General features: G+C 32.6%; 1 protein-coding gene across 1 annotated transcript in view; it reads right to left on the bottom strand.

Annotated features, from left to right (window-relative positions):
• The window catches only part of LOC127865544 (uncharacterized), a 47,950-nt gene extending 32,554 nt beyond the window's left edge, over positions 1 to 15,396 (bottom strand). The window contains 4 exon segments of the mRNA XM_052405388.1: positions 425 to 502; positions 9,499 to 9,589; positions 13,902 to 14,045; positions 14,807 to 15,396. Coding sequence (XP_052261348.1) covers positions 425 to 502; positions 9,499 to 9,589; positions 13,902 to 14,045; positions 14,807 to 14,860 — 367 coding nt within the window. The 5' untranslated portion in view covers positions 14,861 to 15,396.
• Positions 15,397 to 20,361: the final 4,965 nt, after the last annotated feature.

Below are 20,361 nucleotides of genomic sequence, written 5' to 3'. Positions count from 1 at the left end.
TTAAAGAGAGTATATAAATACAAGATCTATGTGTTAAACAATCATTAAATGATATTTTGTGTAACAATAATTAAATGATATTTTGTGTGAAGAAAACAGAATACCGAATTAGACATTGATATGTCTATTTAACCCTTTCCCACTCAGAAGCAAAGTTAAAATGGCTATTTGCAAACAGCATAAAACCAGAACAGCCTGCAAGTAACTCGCAGTCTGTTCAGGTTGTATGCTGTTTATTGCTCATCAATATCTAAGGGTTGGAAATGAAGCCTCAAAAACTTGAATTTAGAAAGAATGGTCTTTGATTAAATTTAATTTTCTGAGGAACTACAAATGCGTCAAAATACATATCAAAGTGGTAACAGGGTTAAGTTCATTCAAGGCCTTAGAATCTTTGTAAGTGGGAAATCCAATTTATACAAACCTATTGTGTGCACTCCGTAGTTCAGGATAATTAACCATAGAATGTCCAGGATAGATTTGATGTCACCATCTAATACATCTAAAACAGCAAAAGCAAACATGCAATATTATTGGATTATTTATTTATATAATAATATTAAATAAATAGCCAATTGAAGTCACACATTAATTGCAAACATTAAATAAATTTCTGCCATTTTTAAAAAATACAAAAACAAAACAAGATGTGTTTGTGAAACACTATGTCCCCCCATATATTTGACCTTTGACCTGTTCCCTTGAAGGTTGACCTTGACTTTGACCTTTCATCACTCAAAATGTGCAGCTCCATGAGATACACATGCAAGCCAAATATCAAGTTGCTATCTACAATATTGTAAAATTTGACCTTTGACCATGACCTTGAAGGATGATCTTGACATTGACCTTTCACCACTCAAAATGTGCAGCTCCATGAGAAACACATGCATGCCAAATATCAAGTTGCTATCTTCAATATTGCAAAAGTGATGGCCAATATTAAAGTTTAACGCAAACAAACCATCAGACGGGGCACAAACAATATATTTTCATAAAAATGTTCACATGGTTTTACAAAAGCCATATAACTGCCCAACCCCATGGAGGCAATGTTTTTAAAGGGAGAGGATCCATTTTCTAACTTAGACAATAAATCATTAGAACAAATGTTATGAGCACGTTTCATGACAATTGGGCCAAAAATATGACTTTCAGAGTGTTAATAAGGTTTCACTATAGCCATATCGGCAAAATTGCGAAATACCCATAGTTGTCCATTATCGTATCAGTACCAGAACCATTTTTTAACTCTGCCAAGATAACATTAGAAGTAATGTTAAAAGTAAATTTCATGACTAAAAAAGTGAATTTTAGCCAATTTACAAGCTTTCATAAAAAGCCATATAAGGGAAACTGCCCTGCCCACTGGCTATCAAGTTTTTAAAGATTGGACTTACCATGTGACTTCTAGTGTTAACAAAAATCTACATTAGTCATATAAGGAATACTTTTCCACCCCCTATGATCAATCTTGCATTTGACCATCAAGTTTTAACTTGCCCCAGATATCATTTAAACAAAACAATTGATGTTATGAGCAAGTCTCATGATGATTGTGCCAAAAATGTTACTTCTTGAGTGTTAAGTAGGTTACACAATAGCCATAAAAGCAATCCTGCCATGTTTTTCAATGAAAAAGAATCATTTTTAGTTGGTCGCGTTAGCGGCCAGCTAAATTTACAGAGCATATTTTGCAAATCAGTATGTGCTTAGAAGCCTTAACGTAAGAACCATAACTCACTCTGCAAGGGACTACTACCCCTGCCTGTCTGCAGCAGACGACAAATGATTCTGCTCTAGCAGTGAGTGTATATACCCTCTAGCAGTGAGTTTATATACCAGCTTGTAAAGTCGACATTGGCCAGTCTAGTGTTTATCATTGAAATCTGTACATATTGGCTGCTTTCAGGGAAAACGGGGCTTAATGCACGTCAAATAAGATTAGCCTGTGCACACTGATTAGCCCGTGCAATGCGCACAAGCTAATCAAGGACGACAACAGCGAACAACTTCAGTGCCTTCAGCGCTTTGATAAAGCTCAGCTGTGAGTTCCATAGTGTTCATATGCTTTTTCTCTAATTAGACCTAGTGACCTAGGTTTAGAGCCAATGTGATCCAGTTTCAAACTCAGTCGAGATATCATTGCTCTTAACAGATTTCATAGGAAAATGCACAACCAAGGATGGACAAAAAGTGATCACAAAATCTCACCTTGTTTTCCTCTGGTGAGCAGAATATAAAAAAAACAGTCAGAAAAATCAAATGGATGAGAATTTCAAATATGTGAGAAAGTGACATAACTGCAATTACTGTAACCCTTATAAAATAATATAACATTTAAGTATTGTAGTTATATTTAAAGATAATTTCTACTCTACAAATACAACTTCTAGCAGGATAAACATATGTTCCTCTTAATAACAACTGTGAAATTATGGATAGTTATGTATTAGCAAAATACTTGAAATGATTGCAACAGAACAATAACTATAAATTATAACGGCTACAGACTACACATTAATATCATGTCACTACGGATCATGGCTCTGACAGATACTGTTCCCATAATCCTTAATACGGGCCAATGTTTATCTTCTGTTCGAGCGATCAAAGACATGGAGGTTTATAAGGTAGGTACTATATTTGCCCAGGACTTGTCCGTAGACCTATAACCTGCAGGCTGGATCAGTTTTGATGGGGCGACCACTTAAGATTTAATCTGCCCTGTGTATCAAATTTGTGGATGAAATTATGATATATTGACTTTTTCCTGAATCAGGAATTTAACAAATTTGTTAATACCGTCTCTTGAGGTCATGGTTTAACAAGAGCTGTGTTTGTGAAACACAATGCCCCCACTCATATATTTGACCTTTGACCTTGAAGGATGACCTTGACCTTTCACCACTCAAAATGTGCAGCTCCATGAGATACACATGCATGCCAAATATCAAGTTGCTATCTTCAATATTTGACCTTTGACCTTGACCTTTGACCTTGAAGAATGACCTTGACCTTTCACCACTCAAATGTGCAGCTCCATGAGATACACACGTATGCCAAATATCAAGTTGCAATCTTCAATATTGCAAAAGTTATGGCCAAGGTTAAAGTTTTGGGACAGACACACACATACAATGACAGACAGACACACACATACAATGACAGACAGACACACACATAAAATGACAGACAGACAGACAGGCCAAAAACAATATATCCCCGAGCATTCAATCTGGGGGCATAAAAGAAGTGTACAAAATAATAATGTACATACTTCAGAAGAAAACATAATAAAAAACCATATTGATCTTTTTTTACCGGCTCAACATTTGCTTATTTTAAGAAGGAAATTATTTCTTAATAAACTTTAATTAATTTCATTTTTCTTGATGCAGTTGAAATATACTTAAGACATTTCTTCGTTCAAAGATGTTACGACAAATCATTCATTAATAAATGTATCATTCAGAAATCACAAATAATGACAAAAATCATTTAAATCATTCCCATAAATTCATGCATTATGCAGATGATAATATTAGTAATGAAATGACTTCTACACAGTTAAGAAAATAATTAATTTGCTGTGGACTTAAGAACTGAAAAGATAAAATTTTATTAAATTATGGTTTTGTGGACTCAAAAACTTGATTTTTATTTAATTATTGTTTCTATATACTAGGAAAGGCATTAAATGTGTAAAATATCATTTTTTAGAACGTCCAATTTTGAATCATGTCGCAACAGATCTTTACAATTATTGACACAGTTGTCCTGAAAATAATAGACAATATTTTATGATCCCAAATTACAAATGCATGAATTGTGTTGAGTCAAACATGTAAGGCTTATACTAGTTGGCAAGGCAAGGTTTTTTCTTAACTGCCATTCCCAGGTTGTATTTTATACCCTACATCAGTACTTGAGCTAATGATCAATTTGTATTTAATTTTCTTTATCTGATAAACCCACTTAAAGTTTAAAGTGAGAGTCTATAAATGCCAAAATAAATGAGTTTATTTAAGGTTCAATAAATTCCATGTACAAACATTTTCAGCAAGCAGATAAGAGTTTTCAGTTTACATATTGCCTCCCTTGAATTCAGCTAATCCAATCACCAAAGAGTTACTTTTCTTTATAAAAGAAAATAAACACTAAGGGAGGTAAATCATGCATGCAAATTAAAAAATAAAAGTAACAAATTACTTTCTCTTATGAAAAGGCTTAAGAAAATTTCACATGCTGATTCAAAAGAATCTGTATCAACACAAAAAAAGAGCATCGCATAACGGGTGCCACGCTCGGCAATGGGTGCAGTTTTGAATAAATGAAAGCTTGTCAGATTTTTTTTTTTTAAAGTTCACAGTGACCTTGACCTTTGACCTAGTGACCCAAAAATGGGTGTGGCGTGTAGAACTCATCAAGGTGCATCTACATATGAAGTTTCAAAGTTGTAAGTGGAAGCAATTTGATTTTAGAGCCAATGTTCAAAACCTTAACAAAATGTTAAGGTTTTAGCACGACGCGGACGTCGGACGACACGAAGAGCTGGCAATGACAATACCTTGGGTTTTCTCCAAAAACGCCGGCCTAAAAATTTATTAACAATCTGAGCATTCCAAAATAAATCTTGATGTCGAGGAACATCCTCCCTAATTCTGGTCATCTTTTAAATGATGTTTTTTTCTTGCCTTACTTAAACTTCTGTTGAAAAACTGCATATATCATTAACCAATCATCATTTTGTTAAAGCTTAAAATACGTAAATGCTCCAGGATGTATATAGAAATGTAGTAAAAAGAGTCTTTCAATAATAAGACAAACTTCATTTTTGTTGCAAGAAGCAAGCAAAAGTCATGTGTTCTTACAGCACACAAAATCTGTAATGAAAAAATAAAATAAAAGTCCTTTGCACACAATCTTCAAAACTGTCTGGGTGTTGGCATAGAAAAATTTAGTAAGATAGAGAAACTACCCTTATTTTTACCAACAAGTTGCTCAACAGTTTATCTTTGAATAAATGGATTCAAAGAGTTTGAGAGCCACAGTCTTAATAATAATATTATAATTAACAAAAAAGATTATATTTCTCCAATTTAAATGAATATTTTTGTACATAATTTTTTTATATAAAATAAACTATTCACCAAATTAAAGACATTATAATGTTCCAAAAAGCGACATGTCGAGAAAATGCACAAATGAAACACTTTGAAAAGAAATTGCAACCAAACTTTTCAGTAGATTCTTGTCCAAAACATAGAAAGTCAAAAGATGCCAAACAAAGTGAAATTTCAAACAGATTATTAACTAGAAATGTGTCCAAGACAATGATGCTCACCGGACAAATGTTTGGACACAGAAAACCCCACAATACAATGTGCAGTGATAGGTTAAACGAAATCTCCCGAGCAGTAAGAGAAATTAAAAATATACAGTAACAATGTCTAATTTTGGGACACTAAATTTCATTGTTGAAAAACAGACAAAAGCCCACAGTTCTGTCGAAGCATGTCACAGCAAAAATGTTTTTTTTATGATAATCAACACATTTAGGCCATCTAGCAGAGAAGGTTTGAACAAAACCCACTCAGATGTTAAAGATAACTGTATAATAAGTGCCGCTTTGAATTTTCATTTTTGACCTTTGACCTTGAAGGATGACCTTGACCTTTCACCACTCAAAAAGTGCAGCTCCATGAGATACACATGCATGCCAAATATCAAGTTACTATGTTCAATATTGCAAAAGTTATGAAGAAGGTTAAAGTTTTGGGACACACACACACACACAGACACATACAATGACAGACAGGCAAAAAACAATATACCCCCGATCTTTCGATCTAGGGGCATAAAAATTAAGGGACTATATAATCTTTAATGGTAAAACAGATAAATGCCATTAATTGGGCCAAAACTCACTGCAGCAAAAATTCTTTCTTAAAGAGTATCTTCTGATTAAGGCAATACAAAGGGTATGTTCAAGCAAGATCCATCCCGAAGTTAAAGGGGGAATGAAAACACAAGCTTCCGGATGTATGTACCAATGTTTGGACATATATACCACTGGACAAACGCACAAGTGCAATGCTCAATGCCTCCCATTCAGTGTGGGCATAAAAAGTGTGTAGTAACTAGCACAGATTTTCTTTTCTTTTATCCATTTAACAGTCTATAAAAGGGAAACTACTCAAATGTAAAGGTACTATAATGATGGGGTTATTTCCCTTTAAATTTTAGAAGACTGATCTGACTTTATGGTAAAATATAAAAAAAATACCATGGCACATTTATAGGGGTTAAAGAAGGAAGAAAAAGCAGTAGTTTCAAGACAGTACCTGTTCAAAATGCAAATATAGGTATTTAACACAATAAACACAAATTTGTTCATGCTTTAAAGAAGTTGTGCAAACAGTCATAAATAGTTCAGTTCATGAAAATCTGGGCTAGACAAAGATTGCAAGACAGATTTGCATTTTTAAACAATTGGTTTGAATATGTTTATATTTCAATATAAAGCAATGCGAAAAATGTGTTTGCAGGTTTATTTAATCCTCATTTAAAACTAGAACTTTGTCACTTACATAACTAATAACAATACTCCGCTTTGCCAGCTATGTTCAAGGGCAAATAACTCAGGAAAGTGTCGATCAGTGTGCATGGAAATGGTCTTGCACATCTACACTTGATGGCAAAGACATATTTGAAGGTTTAATAATTTTTGTTCAGAAATTTGGAGAAAGTTTACTGCATAAACATATAAAATTGTATGAAGACTGCCCCTCCAACTGGCTAACCAAACATCAATGTAATTAAGAAAACAATTTTGTTTTTAATATTATATAATATTATATCAATAAACATTGAATGTTTCAATTACAACAATAAGTTTCCCACAAATCAAATGCTTTGAGCTCTAATGAACAAGTTTTTCTAAGTAAAAGAAACAAGAAAGATAAAAGAATTTAGAGTTTGCTTGTTGACCGTGACTTACTTTTCATCCATTTTTTCCAATCTAAAAGTAGGCACACTCATAAAAAGATGCAGTTTGTTTTTAAAGAATGCAAAGCCATATATTTTAACAAAATGCATAACATGCCAAACTACTACATCGCAAAAGAAGACTAATATGTGTAGTGCTACATACATACACAGACTGCCTAATAAATGTAGTTTTTATATTCATTTATTTATGTTTATTTATATTAAAATAATAATTTTCCAAACAAGAAAACAATGTTAATATTTCGAAATATTGACACAATATTATTGGTAGCAAGATTTATTTTTAACATTTTTATATTATAACATTATAAAATAACAAGTGCACTTAATAAATGAAAAGAGTTTCATGAGAAAAAAGAAACTGAATAAATTAAACACAAAATATGTTCTGAGATCGTTCAAATAATTAATAAATCTTTTCAAATCAAATCAAGAGAACAAAAAATTAAATTTAAGCCAACAATACAATGATGTAGAGGGTTACGTGTCAAACAATGGTATATGATGAAGACAAAGTTTAACCTTAACAACAGTATAATGTTCAGCCATTATACTTCCAAACCAGTGTTTAAAATAGAGGGCCTTTTGTACATTAATGTTAAGGTCAATGGAACAAATGAAAGCATTTTCCTAATCAGCACTAATCAACAAAGCTGGACTCCAGATAAGCACACGAAACTGTCAGCATAAATGTTAAGGCTTTATCGCATTTGAAAGTGAGATTTAAACGATTGGATTAACGGCTTAACAGGTACAATGTGCTCAACATTCCTACCCTGATTGTAGACAATGTTAGCATTGAAACAACCTTGTAAAAATTTACGAAGTGTGAATTTAATAAACGAGTCTGTAACTCCATACCTAAATTCTTTTATTTCGGCTTTTGTTGAGCTAAGTGCTGACATTATGCAATGTGATACAATGGTTGATTGTTCTTCGAGCATTAAGATTGGTTAACAATAACTCGCAGTGATTGATAAAAACCTTATTCGTATCCAAAACTTACAATAAGCCTTGCTGTTTATTTACAATATTTTCTATGTTATATAATAACACAATTTTGTTTAATTTTTATTTGATAAAAACTTATTCAGAGAAGGTCGCTGATGAAAAAAAAAGTTTTTTAACAATAAAAAATCTTACCAGACAGACAATTCATCATTAATTATTGAAATGCAGTATGTCATAAGATACATACAGGCAATTTTAACTTGAGAAATTAATTATTTCCGTTATATGAATATTAAATGTCAAATGTTCAAAGAGCTTTTGGTAACAATTATTCTGATCAAGAATGCATAATGACAAGGTGCAATTATATTTTGCAAGTACGATCAATTCTTCGCTTTCCCACTATTGCATTTCAAATGTTTTCATTTGCAAGCTTGATAAAAGCTTTGTCAACAAATTTCTTAAGAAATCGTGCACACAGGCAGAAATTGAATCGTTAAAGCTGGCTGCAGTGTACTATGTCAACAACGAGCTCAAGTCATACAATTTACAAATTCAGATAATAAATTGAATATGTATATTGGATTAACATACAAACCGAGAGGTCTTTAGAAAGGCATTTCAAACATGACTATGAATTGATAACAATACCAACCTCTGTGCCTCTGTTCAATATACAGCACATGGTAATTAAATCTGAATATATCAATTACAGAATTCAAGAAACATGAATTTAGATAACAAACTTTAATTTTCGAGTAAGCTCACAGAATGTCACTGTTTAAAGATCATCAATTTGTGTATGATATTTCATTGAGAGGAGGCACTTCGTAATCTCTTTTTTGAACATTAATCAAATTTGTGAACATTAATCAACAGTGGGAAACCAGCTGGTTCATTCCATAACTTATGATACTTATTTCAACCAGTCTTCAAAGTCAGAAAATATACACACATAAGACGTAAAAAATCAACATAATTATTTTTATCACATGCTATACCCTGATTCCCATGTTATACAACCATTACATATTTTTTTTTATTACACATGTGTAATAAAGCATTTTTAAGCGTTTTCATTGGCTTAGTTTTCGTTTATTGGCAAATCGCATTTTGTTATTTTGCTGCAATGCGTCAAATGACGTCACGAAATGTAAACAACATTCGGGATTTATCATTATGTTTGCGTAAATATTTATTTAATTTGCTCATTTAAAAGCATGTGATAAAAAAGATCTGACACTGGTTGTCATATCATACCATATTTTATTAAACTCGTCCTGGAAATTCGTTAGTAAGCTCGCTAAAGGCTCGCTTACTAACGAAATTCCTGAACTTGTTTAATAAAATATGTTATGATATGACAACTCGTGCTAGATCCCATATATACAAGAGTTATAAATGTTAGTAAACATTACCCTGATTATAGTCTGTAAGACAAGAAATTTGACAAGAAATAAGCTAAAGAAGTAAACAGTTATGAGACAAGCATACAATACATGCGTTACTATGTATGCCACAGGACATTCATACCTTGAGGTGTAAAATGAAACTTGATCCCATGACTTCTCATATGGTCCAGTGCAGTCCTCAGGTAACTCTGATTGGACACAGGGCCCGACTCCTAAAGGTGGGAGCATATGCACACATTATTAGAGTAAAGTTTGAACGTGTTTATTCTAGCTTACTTCCATTGAAAGCCTATCACTTATCGAGCCACTCTTGAGACCATTTCCTGGGTAGAACCAGTAGGAGACGTCGTAAGTGGTGGTCTTGACAAGACGCAAGGGATAAAACCTGCGAGCTCCAGATCACTAGGTGGACACTATATTAACTATGCTATGGCCCCCACATCATTATAACAGCAAAACATTTTTAAAGAAAAATTATTTGTCCACAGACAAACATTTTTTTTTATTGTTTAGCTCCCCAAGAAACTGGATCTTTGTCACAAACATGTGGAATATCATCATAGCGCTTTGTCAGCTATGTTCAAGGAAAAAAAACATAAAAAAATTGCTTCGATTATTGGGCATGAAAATTGCCTTGAACATCTACATTTAGTTTAAACCAATTTAATTTAGCTTGATTGCACGGAAAGCCTAAGGCTTATTTGAAATGCTCTGGAGTCCATTTCCTGGGACTAGAACCAGTACTTGGTGTCTATGGGGGAAATCTAAAGAACGCTATCACAGTGGGGATCGAACCGTGACCTCTAAATCCCTATGCGGACACCATATCCACTACACCACTGCAAAATCTACATTAAATGGTGATGACATATTTTAAGCTTCAATTTAATTGCTAAAGAAATTAATTTGCTCAACACACTGACAGAAGGACCCACAGACTGACAAGAGTGACTTAAATATACCCAGAGGTGCATATAATTTGATCGTCATGCCAAATTGGGTCTTATTTGATATGCATCAGAGCACTCTGGTCGGGAGCTTTGCGTGACTTTATAGCGGAAAAATTAGGTCATGACCAAACTGTGCAATTTCACAGGCTGATCTGGAATATGCTGGTCGCATATGACATAAGACCAATCTAGGAAAATCCAGTATAGACTGAAAATGTCATCCCTGATTAGCCTAAGCCGACCACAGGCTAATCTGGGCCGATACATCATGCACATGCATTAAACCTGGTTTTTCCAGAGATCTCCTCAAAGTAATCATGGATGTGAAATTATTATTACAATATATGTGTTAATAGCTTGCAGACATGTAGATTTTTGCAAATAACTTGTACAAGGACTGCAGATGTTTATCACATTTCTATATCTCTCATTAACCCTTTCCCACTTAGAAGCTTTAAGTGAAATTGGCTCTGTGCAAACAGCATAAAACCAGAACAGCCTGGGAGTAACTCTCAGTCTGTTCAGGTTGTTTGCTGCTCATCAGTATCTAAGGGTTGGAAATGAAGCCTTTAAAGCGGGTATATACGATTTCGTCAAATATTTATGAATTTATATAAAATGTGTAAAAAACTTATTATATATATATTTCAATATAAATTAAAATAAAAGTTAAGAAGAACATGTGTCGAAAAATGCGAAATAAGCCAGATATTCAATTCTGAAATTGAAAACGGCTGTACAGCCGAATTCGCCAGCATGTAAACCATACATGAACGATGTGAATCTAAACTTAGTTTAACGGTTTATTTGAATTCCTGCAACGATATCTATTCATACGACACACGAACACTAACTCCGATCCTAATACAAAGACGAATGCTTCGGTTATTGTAGGAAAATATGTACGTCACAATCAGCTCGGGGCGCTAATTTGTCTTTGCTGCATTTTATGAAATTCGGCTTTAATGTATAATTTTTCTTGCCTATTTTGTGTTATTGTTATATATTTTATCAATATATTACAATTAAACACATATAAAAAATCGTATATACCCGCTTTAAAACTTAAATCTAGTAAGAAAGGTCTGAAATTATTTTATTCAACTTTCTATGGGACAACACATCTGTCAAAATACGTATTTAAGTGGTAAAGGGTTTATATTGGTCTCAGATACTTGGTTATGATATATTAAATGTAGCAGGCTGCAGTTTACAGGTGACATTTAACAGGATTTTCATAGTTTGTCTTTGTTGCCCTTTTAAGCAGTATTCCAGATATAACACAGCACAGGATATTCAAATAAGGTTTGAAAGTACAAAACCCAATCCTCTTATTACTCATTCAATTACACTTAAAGCGGGTATATACGATCTTGTCAAATATTTATTTATTAATATAAAATGTGTAAAAACTTATTATACATATATTTCAATATAAACTAAAATAAAAGTTAAGAAGAACATGTGTCGAAAAATGCTAAATAAGCCAGATATTTAATTCTGAAATCGAAAAAGGCTGTACAGCCGAATTCGCCAGCATGTATATCATGCATGTACGATGTGAATCTAAATTTAGTTTAACGGTTCATTTGAAATTCCTGCAGCGATATCGATTCATACGACACACGAACACTTACTAAAAAGACGAATGCATCGGTTATTGTAGGAAAATAATTACGAATTATCTTCGTCACAATCGGCTCGGGGCGCTAATTTGTATTTGCTGTATTTTATGAAATTCGTCTTAAATGTATCATTTTTCTTGCATATTGTGTGTTATTATAACATATTTGTATCAATATTTTACAATTCAGCACATGTAAAAATCGTATATACCCGCTTTAATCACATCTCATTAGCACTAATTTTGAGCACCCTTTTTAATGAGTCACTTAGAGGTCTTTTTTCAACAATTTATTGGTATTTAATTTCACACTTAATTTTAATGGGTTTTCAAAGACTTATCAATTATCTTTGAAATTCGATGAATATTAGCCAAAGACCAAAGTTGTGATAAGCTAAAATTAGAGAGCGATATTGGCAGATAGAGTTACATTTATAAAGAGGTTTTCATTTGAATACAAATGGTATTTGACACAAGCTTGAGTCGACAAATTTAAAAATTGCAACACTTTGTATGTCAGACAAAAATTCAATTAGGCGATAATCCTGTAATCTGTGTTGAAAATGTTTTATCATAAGTGTTTACCGACTTGTCAAGACATACAGTACAAACATCCAAAGAATAGCCAGACTGGTTCAGTTGCCATTTATCAATTCAAATGTAAGCAATTTTTATCCAGGTTTATTATGATTTTAAATATTAACATTACAAAGCCCTTGAATGGTCAAACATTATGATCTTGAAGGCAAACAGACCTTGTTAATATTGAACCTTAGCTGTAAGCTATTCACACTATTTCAACAACATAAAATTATTAAACATTCATCGAGAACTTGAATTTACCCTAATGCTTTAAAGCGGGTATATACGATTTTTATATGTGTAAAATTGTAATATATTGATACAAATATGTTATCAAAACACACAATATGCAAGAAAAATGATACATTTAAGACGAATTTCATAAAATGCAGCAAATACAAATTAGCGCCCCGAGCCGATTGTGACGAAGATAATTCGTACATACTTTCCTACAATAACCGATGCATTCGTCTTTTTAGTAAGTGTTCGTGTGTCGTATGAATCGATATCGCTGCAGGTATTTAAAATGAACCGTTAAACTAAATTTAGATTCACATCGTACATGCATTATATACATGCTAGCGAATTCGGCTGTACAGCCTTTTTCGATTTCAGAATTAAAAATATGGCTAATTTCGCATTTTTCGACACATGTTCTTCTTAACTTTTATTTTAGTTTATATTGAAATATATGTATAATAAGTTTTTTTATACATGTTATATTAATTTATAAATATTTGACAAGATCGTATATACCCGCTTTAATAGAATTCAATTTTGTTTTGCTGCCCATTTATTGAAACGGCAATATTGATGTACCTTATCAGATCATAAATGGAGTTGTAAAAACCACTTTATTTATTTAAAACACTTAAGATGAAAACCAATATTTCAATATTAGTGTATGCTTTTAGCATTTAACGTGCGCAAGCTTTCACAGCTTAATAGTGTTTATAGCTTTTGCTTAACAGATCAACTTAGCCAAGATTTTATCTGATAAACAGGATGGACAGCAAATGACAAAGTCATTAACTCAAATCTTAACTGAATAAAAGAACGGTATGAGGATTAATAGGTTTCAGAAACATGAAAACAAGGTTTTGTATACTGCATTTACAATGGGCACAATTTAAAGCAATCTAACTGTCTAGGAATTCAACGTAATGAATTCTTATACCTTTCATATCATTCACGGTACAATTATACACAAAAATAGCAAAATGGCTCAATTGCAAACTTGTATAAAACCTCTATTTTTGTTAAAACTATTTTGCTGACTGACTTTCTGAACATATAACAGAAGCAATAATGGCGTCAGAAAACTCATGATAAATGGGTCCACAGCAGCCGTCAATATGTTCAATTTACCTGCACTTTGTGCTGAAGGTCTGCGTCAGGACACAGCGCATCAATCAGCTGACAGATGACCTTGCCCTCCTGTATGGTCGCCACCCCGGGGCAGACCATGTTGCCATGGCCACTGAGAACAGAGTTGACCCAGTTGAGGTACACCTGAAAAACAAGGTCATATTTATATGTGTTGATTTTTAAATCTTGTTTTATATGCATTATATATTTAATAAGTTGATGCTTTTGATTTCATATATGTAAGGGAAAATTTTACAAAACTCCATTATGTTACTTTGTAACTACACAGAAAAAAAAATGAAAGTGTCCTGAGGATCGGAAACAGGACATCACAAAGAAAAAACCAACTTGCCACCACCATACTATGCAGACTTATGAACCAGCAACAAAGTTTAAATCCTTTGTTTGTTTCGCTAAATTATCGATTAAAAGCTTTACAAACGATCCATTAATACTAACATTTCAATTTTTGATTATCAATAAACAAACATATATTAATAACATTTGTTAGTCAGGATTGTTATTTTGCTTGTTTAAATGTAATGCATAAATTCTTTTTTTAATCAATTAAAAAAATAAATATATATTCTGCCAAACTGTGAACAATTTGTCCTTTTAAAATAGCCCAAGAACATGCATTACATAGAAATGTGTCTAACGTTTGAATTTGGTTCACATTTTCATGCATTGTGTTGTTTTGCGTTCCATAATAACACATTAGGATACCTGTTAGCAGATTATATAGATGTTTCTTTATATATTACTTATTTGTTACAATTTAAGTAACATACATTTAATTGAAACCCTAAAAAAATAATAAAATGTGTTTAAAAAACCCTCAAAGCACTGTACTGAACAAAACAAACTGATAGGAACACTGGACATTTGAATATGTTTCTACTTACATTCAAACTCCCACCAACAAAAGGATCATATTTACTTTTCAACAAATGAAGCATAATGTTTCCAAAGTTTAGTTCTCATTAACAACTATACTGCACTTCCATGACTGTTGACTTCCATATTTAAGTAAAACACACACTTTATTAGCATTTTTTTCTTCTTATTGAATCTTCCTTGTTTTATATCCAAATGAATGTTTCACATGAAAATAGTTACATGTAGCTAACAGGTCCAAGATTGCAAACATTTTGTCACAATTTATCGTTTCAACTTACAATAGTTTTTCGTGTTTTTTACCACCAGCAAAATAACAACTTAAAAATGTTGTTTGTTTTTATATCCCAACGCACTTTAAAAATTCAGGCATTTTAATCTCAGAACAATGCAATCATAACACCCTATGTCAATGCAGCTCAGAAACTAATAACATCCTTTGTTTGATGAATTTTAAATACAATACAGTTCCATTGATCCAAATTTTGCTTATCAACTAAAGTGTTTCATAAATAATTTATTATCAAGGCATTTACTTATTACCGGCAATAAACTAAAATTTATGTTTTCTTTTTAATTCCACACTTATGTTATCATTCCAGTGATGAGTGGCTGATTACACAGAACTTCGGATTTATCTTTGATGCATATATTTTGTGCGACAATAGTTCTACTAAGTGCAATATCCAGTCTGGAATATGGGTAAATGGCTTAGCTGCTGTGGTTCTTATTCAATGAAAAATCTCAAATCCTTTCCATTACATAATGTTTTCTAGCGGTCAAGTAACAGCATTATTTATCAATTTGTTACTATCAGCAGAAAATAGCAATATTGTTCAATGAAGGTCAATTTTGAACATGAATGCATTCAGTTTTGTGAAGCAAACATAGGTCAATCATTGTTACTGTATTAATGTCTAATTAGTAATATTATTGGACAGAAATCAATATATCATATTTCTTAATGTGTTAATATTGCCTGCTAAGTGAATAAGAGCAATGATAATATTGACTATCAGTAAACACAGACTGTTTTACAAATAAACCTCCAAATGAATAATAAATGAAATTGGATTTTAAATTTCACCCACACGTCATAGGGAAACAGCACAATTGTCATGCATGTGAAGTAATTATTGGAAATGCTTACATCGTAAATGATATTACCTAGGAAACCATACGGGTAAGTGCATGTGATACAGAGGGATTATAGATAAATAGTCCACCTGTATTGGGTTGTACCATCAACTACAGCAGACTTCAAGCACTCTAGTTAACCCTTTGCATGCTGGGAAATTAGTTGTCTGCTAAAATGTTGTCTGCTGAATTTCTAAAACTAGCATTTTCTTCGATTTTTTTCAAAGAATATTTTAAGAATAGCAAACAGTTTGGATCCTGAACGTGGCTTCTCATCTGGATCCAAACTGTCACGTTCAGGATCCAAACTGTTTGCAAAGGCTTTCAAAATTTGGTTCCCGGTGAGCACTGAAAGAGCTTAGAAGGCAATGACAGTCAATATCTGGTGAACATTCTAAGTAAAATGTCTGAACATAAATAAAGTAATACCAAATATAAGTTTAATATATCAAGATATTTTATACATATTTATCTAGAAATTAATTTACAATCTATTGGCCTCCTGTTCGAAATGTGTTAACGTTTTTAACTCAGAGTTTCACATTTTTATATGAAATCTAACATAATTAAACATGGTTGATGTACATTTTCTCTCAGGAATCTCATTCAGTGTTCCACATCAAACGTCCGCAAAAGCAGATTGGAGCCAAAAGTGTAACTGTAATGTATGATAAACAAGAGATGTGTTTGTCAGAAACACAATGCCCCCTACTGCGTCCCTTTGAAGCCATATATTTGACCTTCGACCTTGAACGATGACCTTGACCTTTCACCGCTCAAAATGTGCAGCTTCATGAGATACACATGCATGCCAAATATCAAGATGCTATCTTCAATATTGCACAAGTTATGGGCAATGTTAAAGTTTTCGGACGGACAGACTGACTGACGGACAGTTCAACTGCTATATGCCACCCTACCGGGGGCATAAAAATGTAACAATTGTCATTCCTGATATTGATCAAACATATCTAAACTTTACCACCCACCATGTGAAATAGCTTAGAAAAGTATGTACCTGTCAATTTTTTAGACAGTTGACACAGCATTGTATAAGAAATAGTGATGATCTGACTACATCAATGGTATCATTGATATCAACAAGCAATCAAAGATAAAATGTGATTTTGCATGCCAATAAATCCATTGAGTATCAATACTCTTATTACCACATTCCAATCAAAACTTTTTTTCAGCCTTGGTGACGGTTACATGCCACTATAGCCTGTTTGGAGTCATAAGGCTAAACTTTCGTGATCTTTCTGGCTGATCTTCTATGTATTCATAACTTATTTTGGTACTCAATAAACTTGCTTACATTACCAAGAATCATATTTACCAGCAAATCTTATGAATATAACAAACCGAAGAATAAAAAATATTCTTGAAAATGTTTTTATTATTTTCATGAAGTTCATAGGAATAGTATTTTGGATTCACTGAAATCCAGTCATGCATTTTTCATTTACAAAGATTTTACAATGACAAACAACAGCAAACTTTAATTTTTTTAATCAGTCTAAAATGGCTTTGCAAATAGAAGGTTATAGAAACAATAAATAATTCAGTTTATAGTCTTAAGTGATTTGTTGCGTCAAATTATCCCCTAATATCTGCTACAATGTCTTGCTTGACTGTTCAGCAGGCAGGGAAGTGCGCAGGCTGGTCAGGAATAATTCTTTCTGCATCCTCTTTTGCATAACAGGGCTCATATTATTATTTTACTGCTCCAAACTTCTGTAATTTAATGTATTGATAACATTTCCCTTTATACAAACAGTTAAATTATTTTATTACAACTAACCCATAATAAAACTGTGATAAAATCAATCTTTAAAACATGTCAGTTGTTATTGCTGTGTGACTCGTAAAATTGAACAGGCCATAAAGCATTCACTTGTCTCAAACACTCTAAAGCAAATTCAAATTAAAAGTATTGTGTCAGTAATAATGGTTCGGAAATAAATATGTCTGGTTAAGAATTCACTGTCTCTTTTACAGGCAACCCCACATCACTTTTCACATTCAAGAAATAGTAAACATGTTTTAAAGCCTTAAACACAGTTAATGTTATCTGTTTAACCCTATACTCCTTAGATATGAATTTTGACGCAATTTTAGATTTAATTAAAGACTTTTCTTACTAGATTCAAATTTTAAAGGCTTCATTTCCGACCCTTAGATACTGATGAGCAGCAAACAGCATAAAACCTGAACAGACTGCGAGTAACTTGCAGGCTGTTCTTATTTTATGCTGATTGCACATCGCCATTTTAACTTTGCTTCTGAGTGGGAAATGGTTAAAGCAACATGCACACCATTTGTTATCTCCCTATGAGCTCAATATCAGTTGTGGGCCAGTGATCATGCATTAATAATGTATAACCTGAATCTCTTCTTTGGGAATTAACATAAGGCTCAAAGAATTGATCTTCCGTCCTTTGTTTATAAACAATTCTTATTAGTTTTTTTACCCGAGACACCTTTCAGAGTTTTATTAACTTAAATTGCTTCATATACTTTGAAGTCTTTAGAAAAATCTTTAGGACATTGTTTGCACTGTTCTTTAGCTATTTACGTCCAGCGGGATTGATTAGAACTCCATCAATGTTTGCATAGAATGCTTTTGAGTATCTGAGATACAGTGAATTGATCCAGTAGAACCATATTAATCAAATTAACTTTAGATGATGAAGTCATGAAAAAAACACTATACTGCATCACTTGTTTAAAGTCTTAAAAGCAAACTTGCTTTGACAAGGATTGGAACCTGTATTATCATCGGTGTCTGAATGAGTCGTGTTCTGAGAAAACTGGGCAAAATGCATGTGCGTAAAGTGTTGTCCCAGATTAGCCTGTGCAGTCCGCACAGGCTAATCAGGGATGACACTTCTGCTTTAATGACATTTTTCGTTTAAATGAAGTCTCTTTTTAGCAAACATACAATTAAGGCGGAAAGTGTCGTCCCTGATTAGCCTGAGCGGACTGCACAGGCTAATCTGGGACAACACTTTACGCACATGCATTATGCCCAGTTTTCTCAGAACACGACACACATGATTATTACTAAGCTACTTTTGTATGCATAGACAACACAATTGATTGCCCACATTTGCATGAGCATAATTAGGTCCGTAGTGTAACACGATATGCAGTGACTGTATATCCAATCTAGCTAACAAGTTGTGTGTTTCCAGTTGAATAAAATAGAAATAATATACATAATAATTATTTACCTCAGATGAGTAACCCATTTTACTGCTTGTATTCCCAAGTTTGAATTCACTACCCAATTGTAAGTAATACAAATTGTCATTGAGACTGTCTAATTCTACATGTGATAACTAGGTGTATCGCTTGGTAAAAGAAATACGAATAAAACATAATGTTTAATGATTATCATGTCAATAAGATTATCCATTTTAATCTGCAGATCAGGGCAATAAGTAATTCCATAGAAAGACAGTGACAAGAATAACACATGATCTTTTGTTACTCAATAATAATGGTAAAAATCAATATACACAACTGTCAATTGTTAACTCGAAAACTACAAAACTGTTAAATCTGAAAGATAATCAATTGTGTGACAAACAGTCAGCTTAGCTCTTATTTCACTGGCACATGCTCACCCAAAACATATATAACAGAGTAGAAAACCAATGCAGATATTCAGCAGTCATACATGCAGTAATAAACTATTTAACCGCATGCCCATAACATCACATAATGTACACTGTAAAATACCTCTCGTCTACACATTGGCCACTGCATGTACACATGTAGCTTCCACTGAGGGGAAACAACAAAGTTAAATTTGAAGCACTTAAATTGAAAATAAATTAAAATATAACGGTTTCAAAATTTACAAATGCAATCATTCGAATTACAATTTTGCGTAACAACAACACTTGTTATAAATCAATTAAAATTTTACAATATATAAGGGACATATTAAAAGCCATTATACAGTATAATATTGCTAAATGTATTTACCCTCTGTAAATTACCTTCTTCTGGTACTATTAAATGTCATATTTTAAATATCAACTTACATGTATGTATGGCCTGTTTGTTTTTTTCAAAAATACTGATGTAGTACAACTGGTATGCTTTTCAAGCTAGCAATTCATGTGACAAACATATTTTACTCCAGATACTGTATACTTGATTCCATGACTTTAACTAAATTTGGCTTAATAACCATTTAAAATAAGACATTTGAAAAAACATTGTGCTTAAACATAACATATATAATTAAATGAACAGATCATGATTTAATGCATAAGTGATTCAATAATCCTATCTGAGTTCATCGTTCCTGCTGGGTAATGCTGACAAAATAGCAAAAAAAATCAGCAGCACTTAAGTTTTAGTGGTTTAAGTATTTTGTATCATTGTTAATGTGAAAATCTGCAAAATACTC

This window comes from Dreissena polymorpha, chromosome 2 (genome assembly GCF_020536995.1).
Source record: "Dreissena polymorpha isolate Duluth1 chromosome 2, UMN_Dpol_1.0, whole genome shotgun sequence".
NCBI lineage: Eukaryota > Metazoa > Mollusca > Bivalvia > Myida > Dreissenidae > Dreissena > Dreissena polymorpha.
The sequence above is the reverse complement of the archived record's forward strand: the minus strand, read 5'-3'. Positions and strand labels throughout refer to the sequence as shown.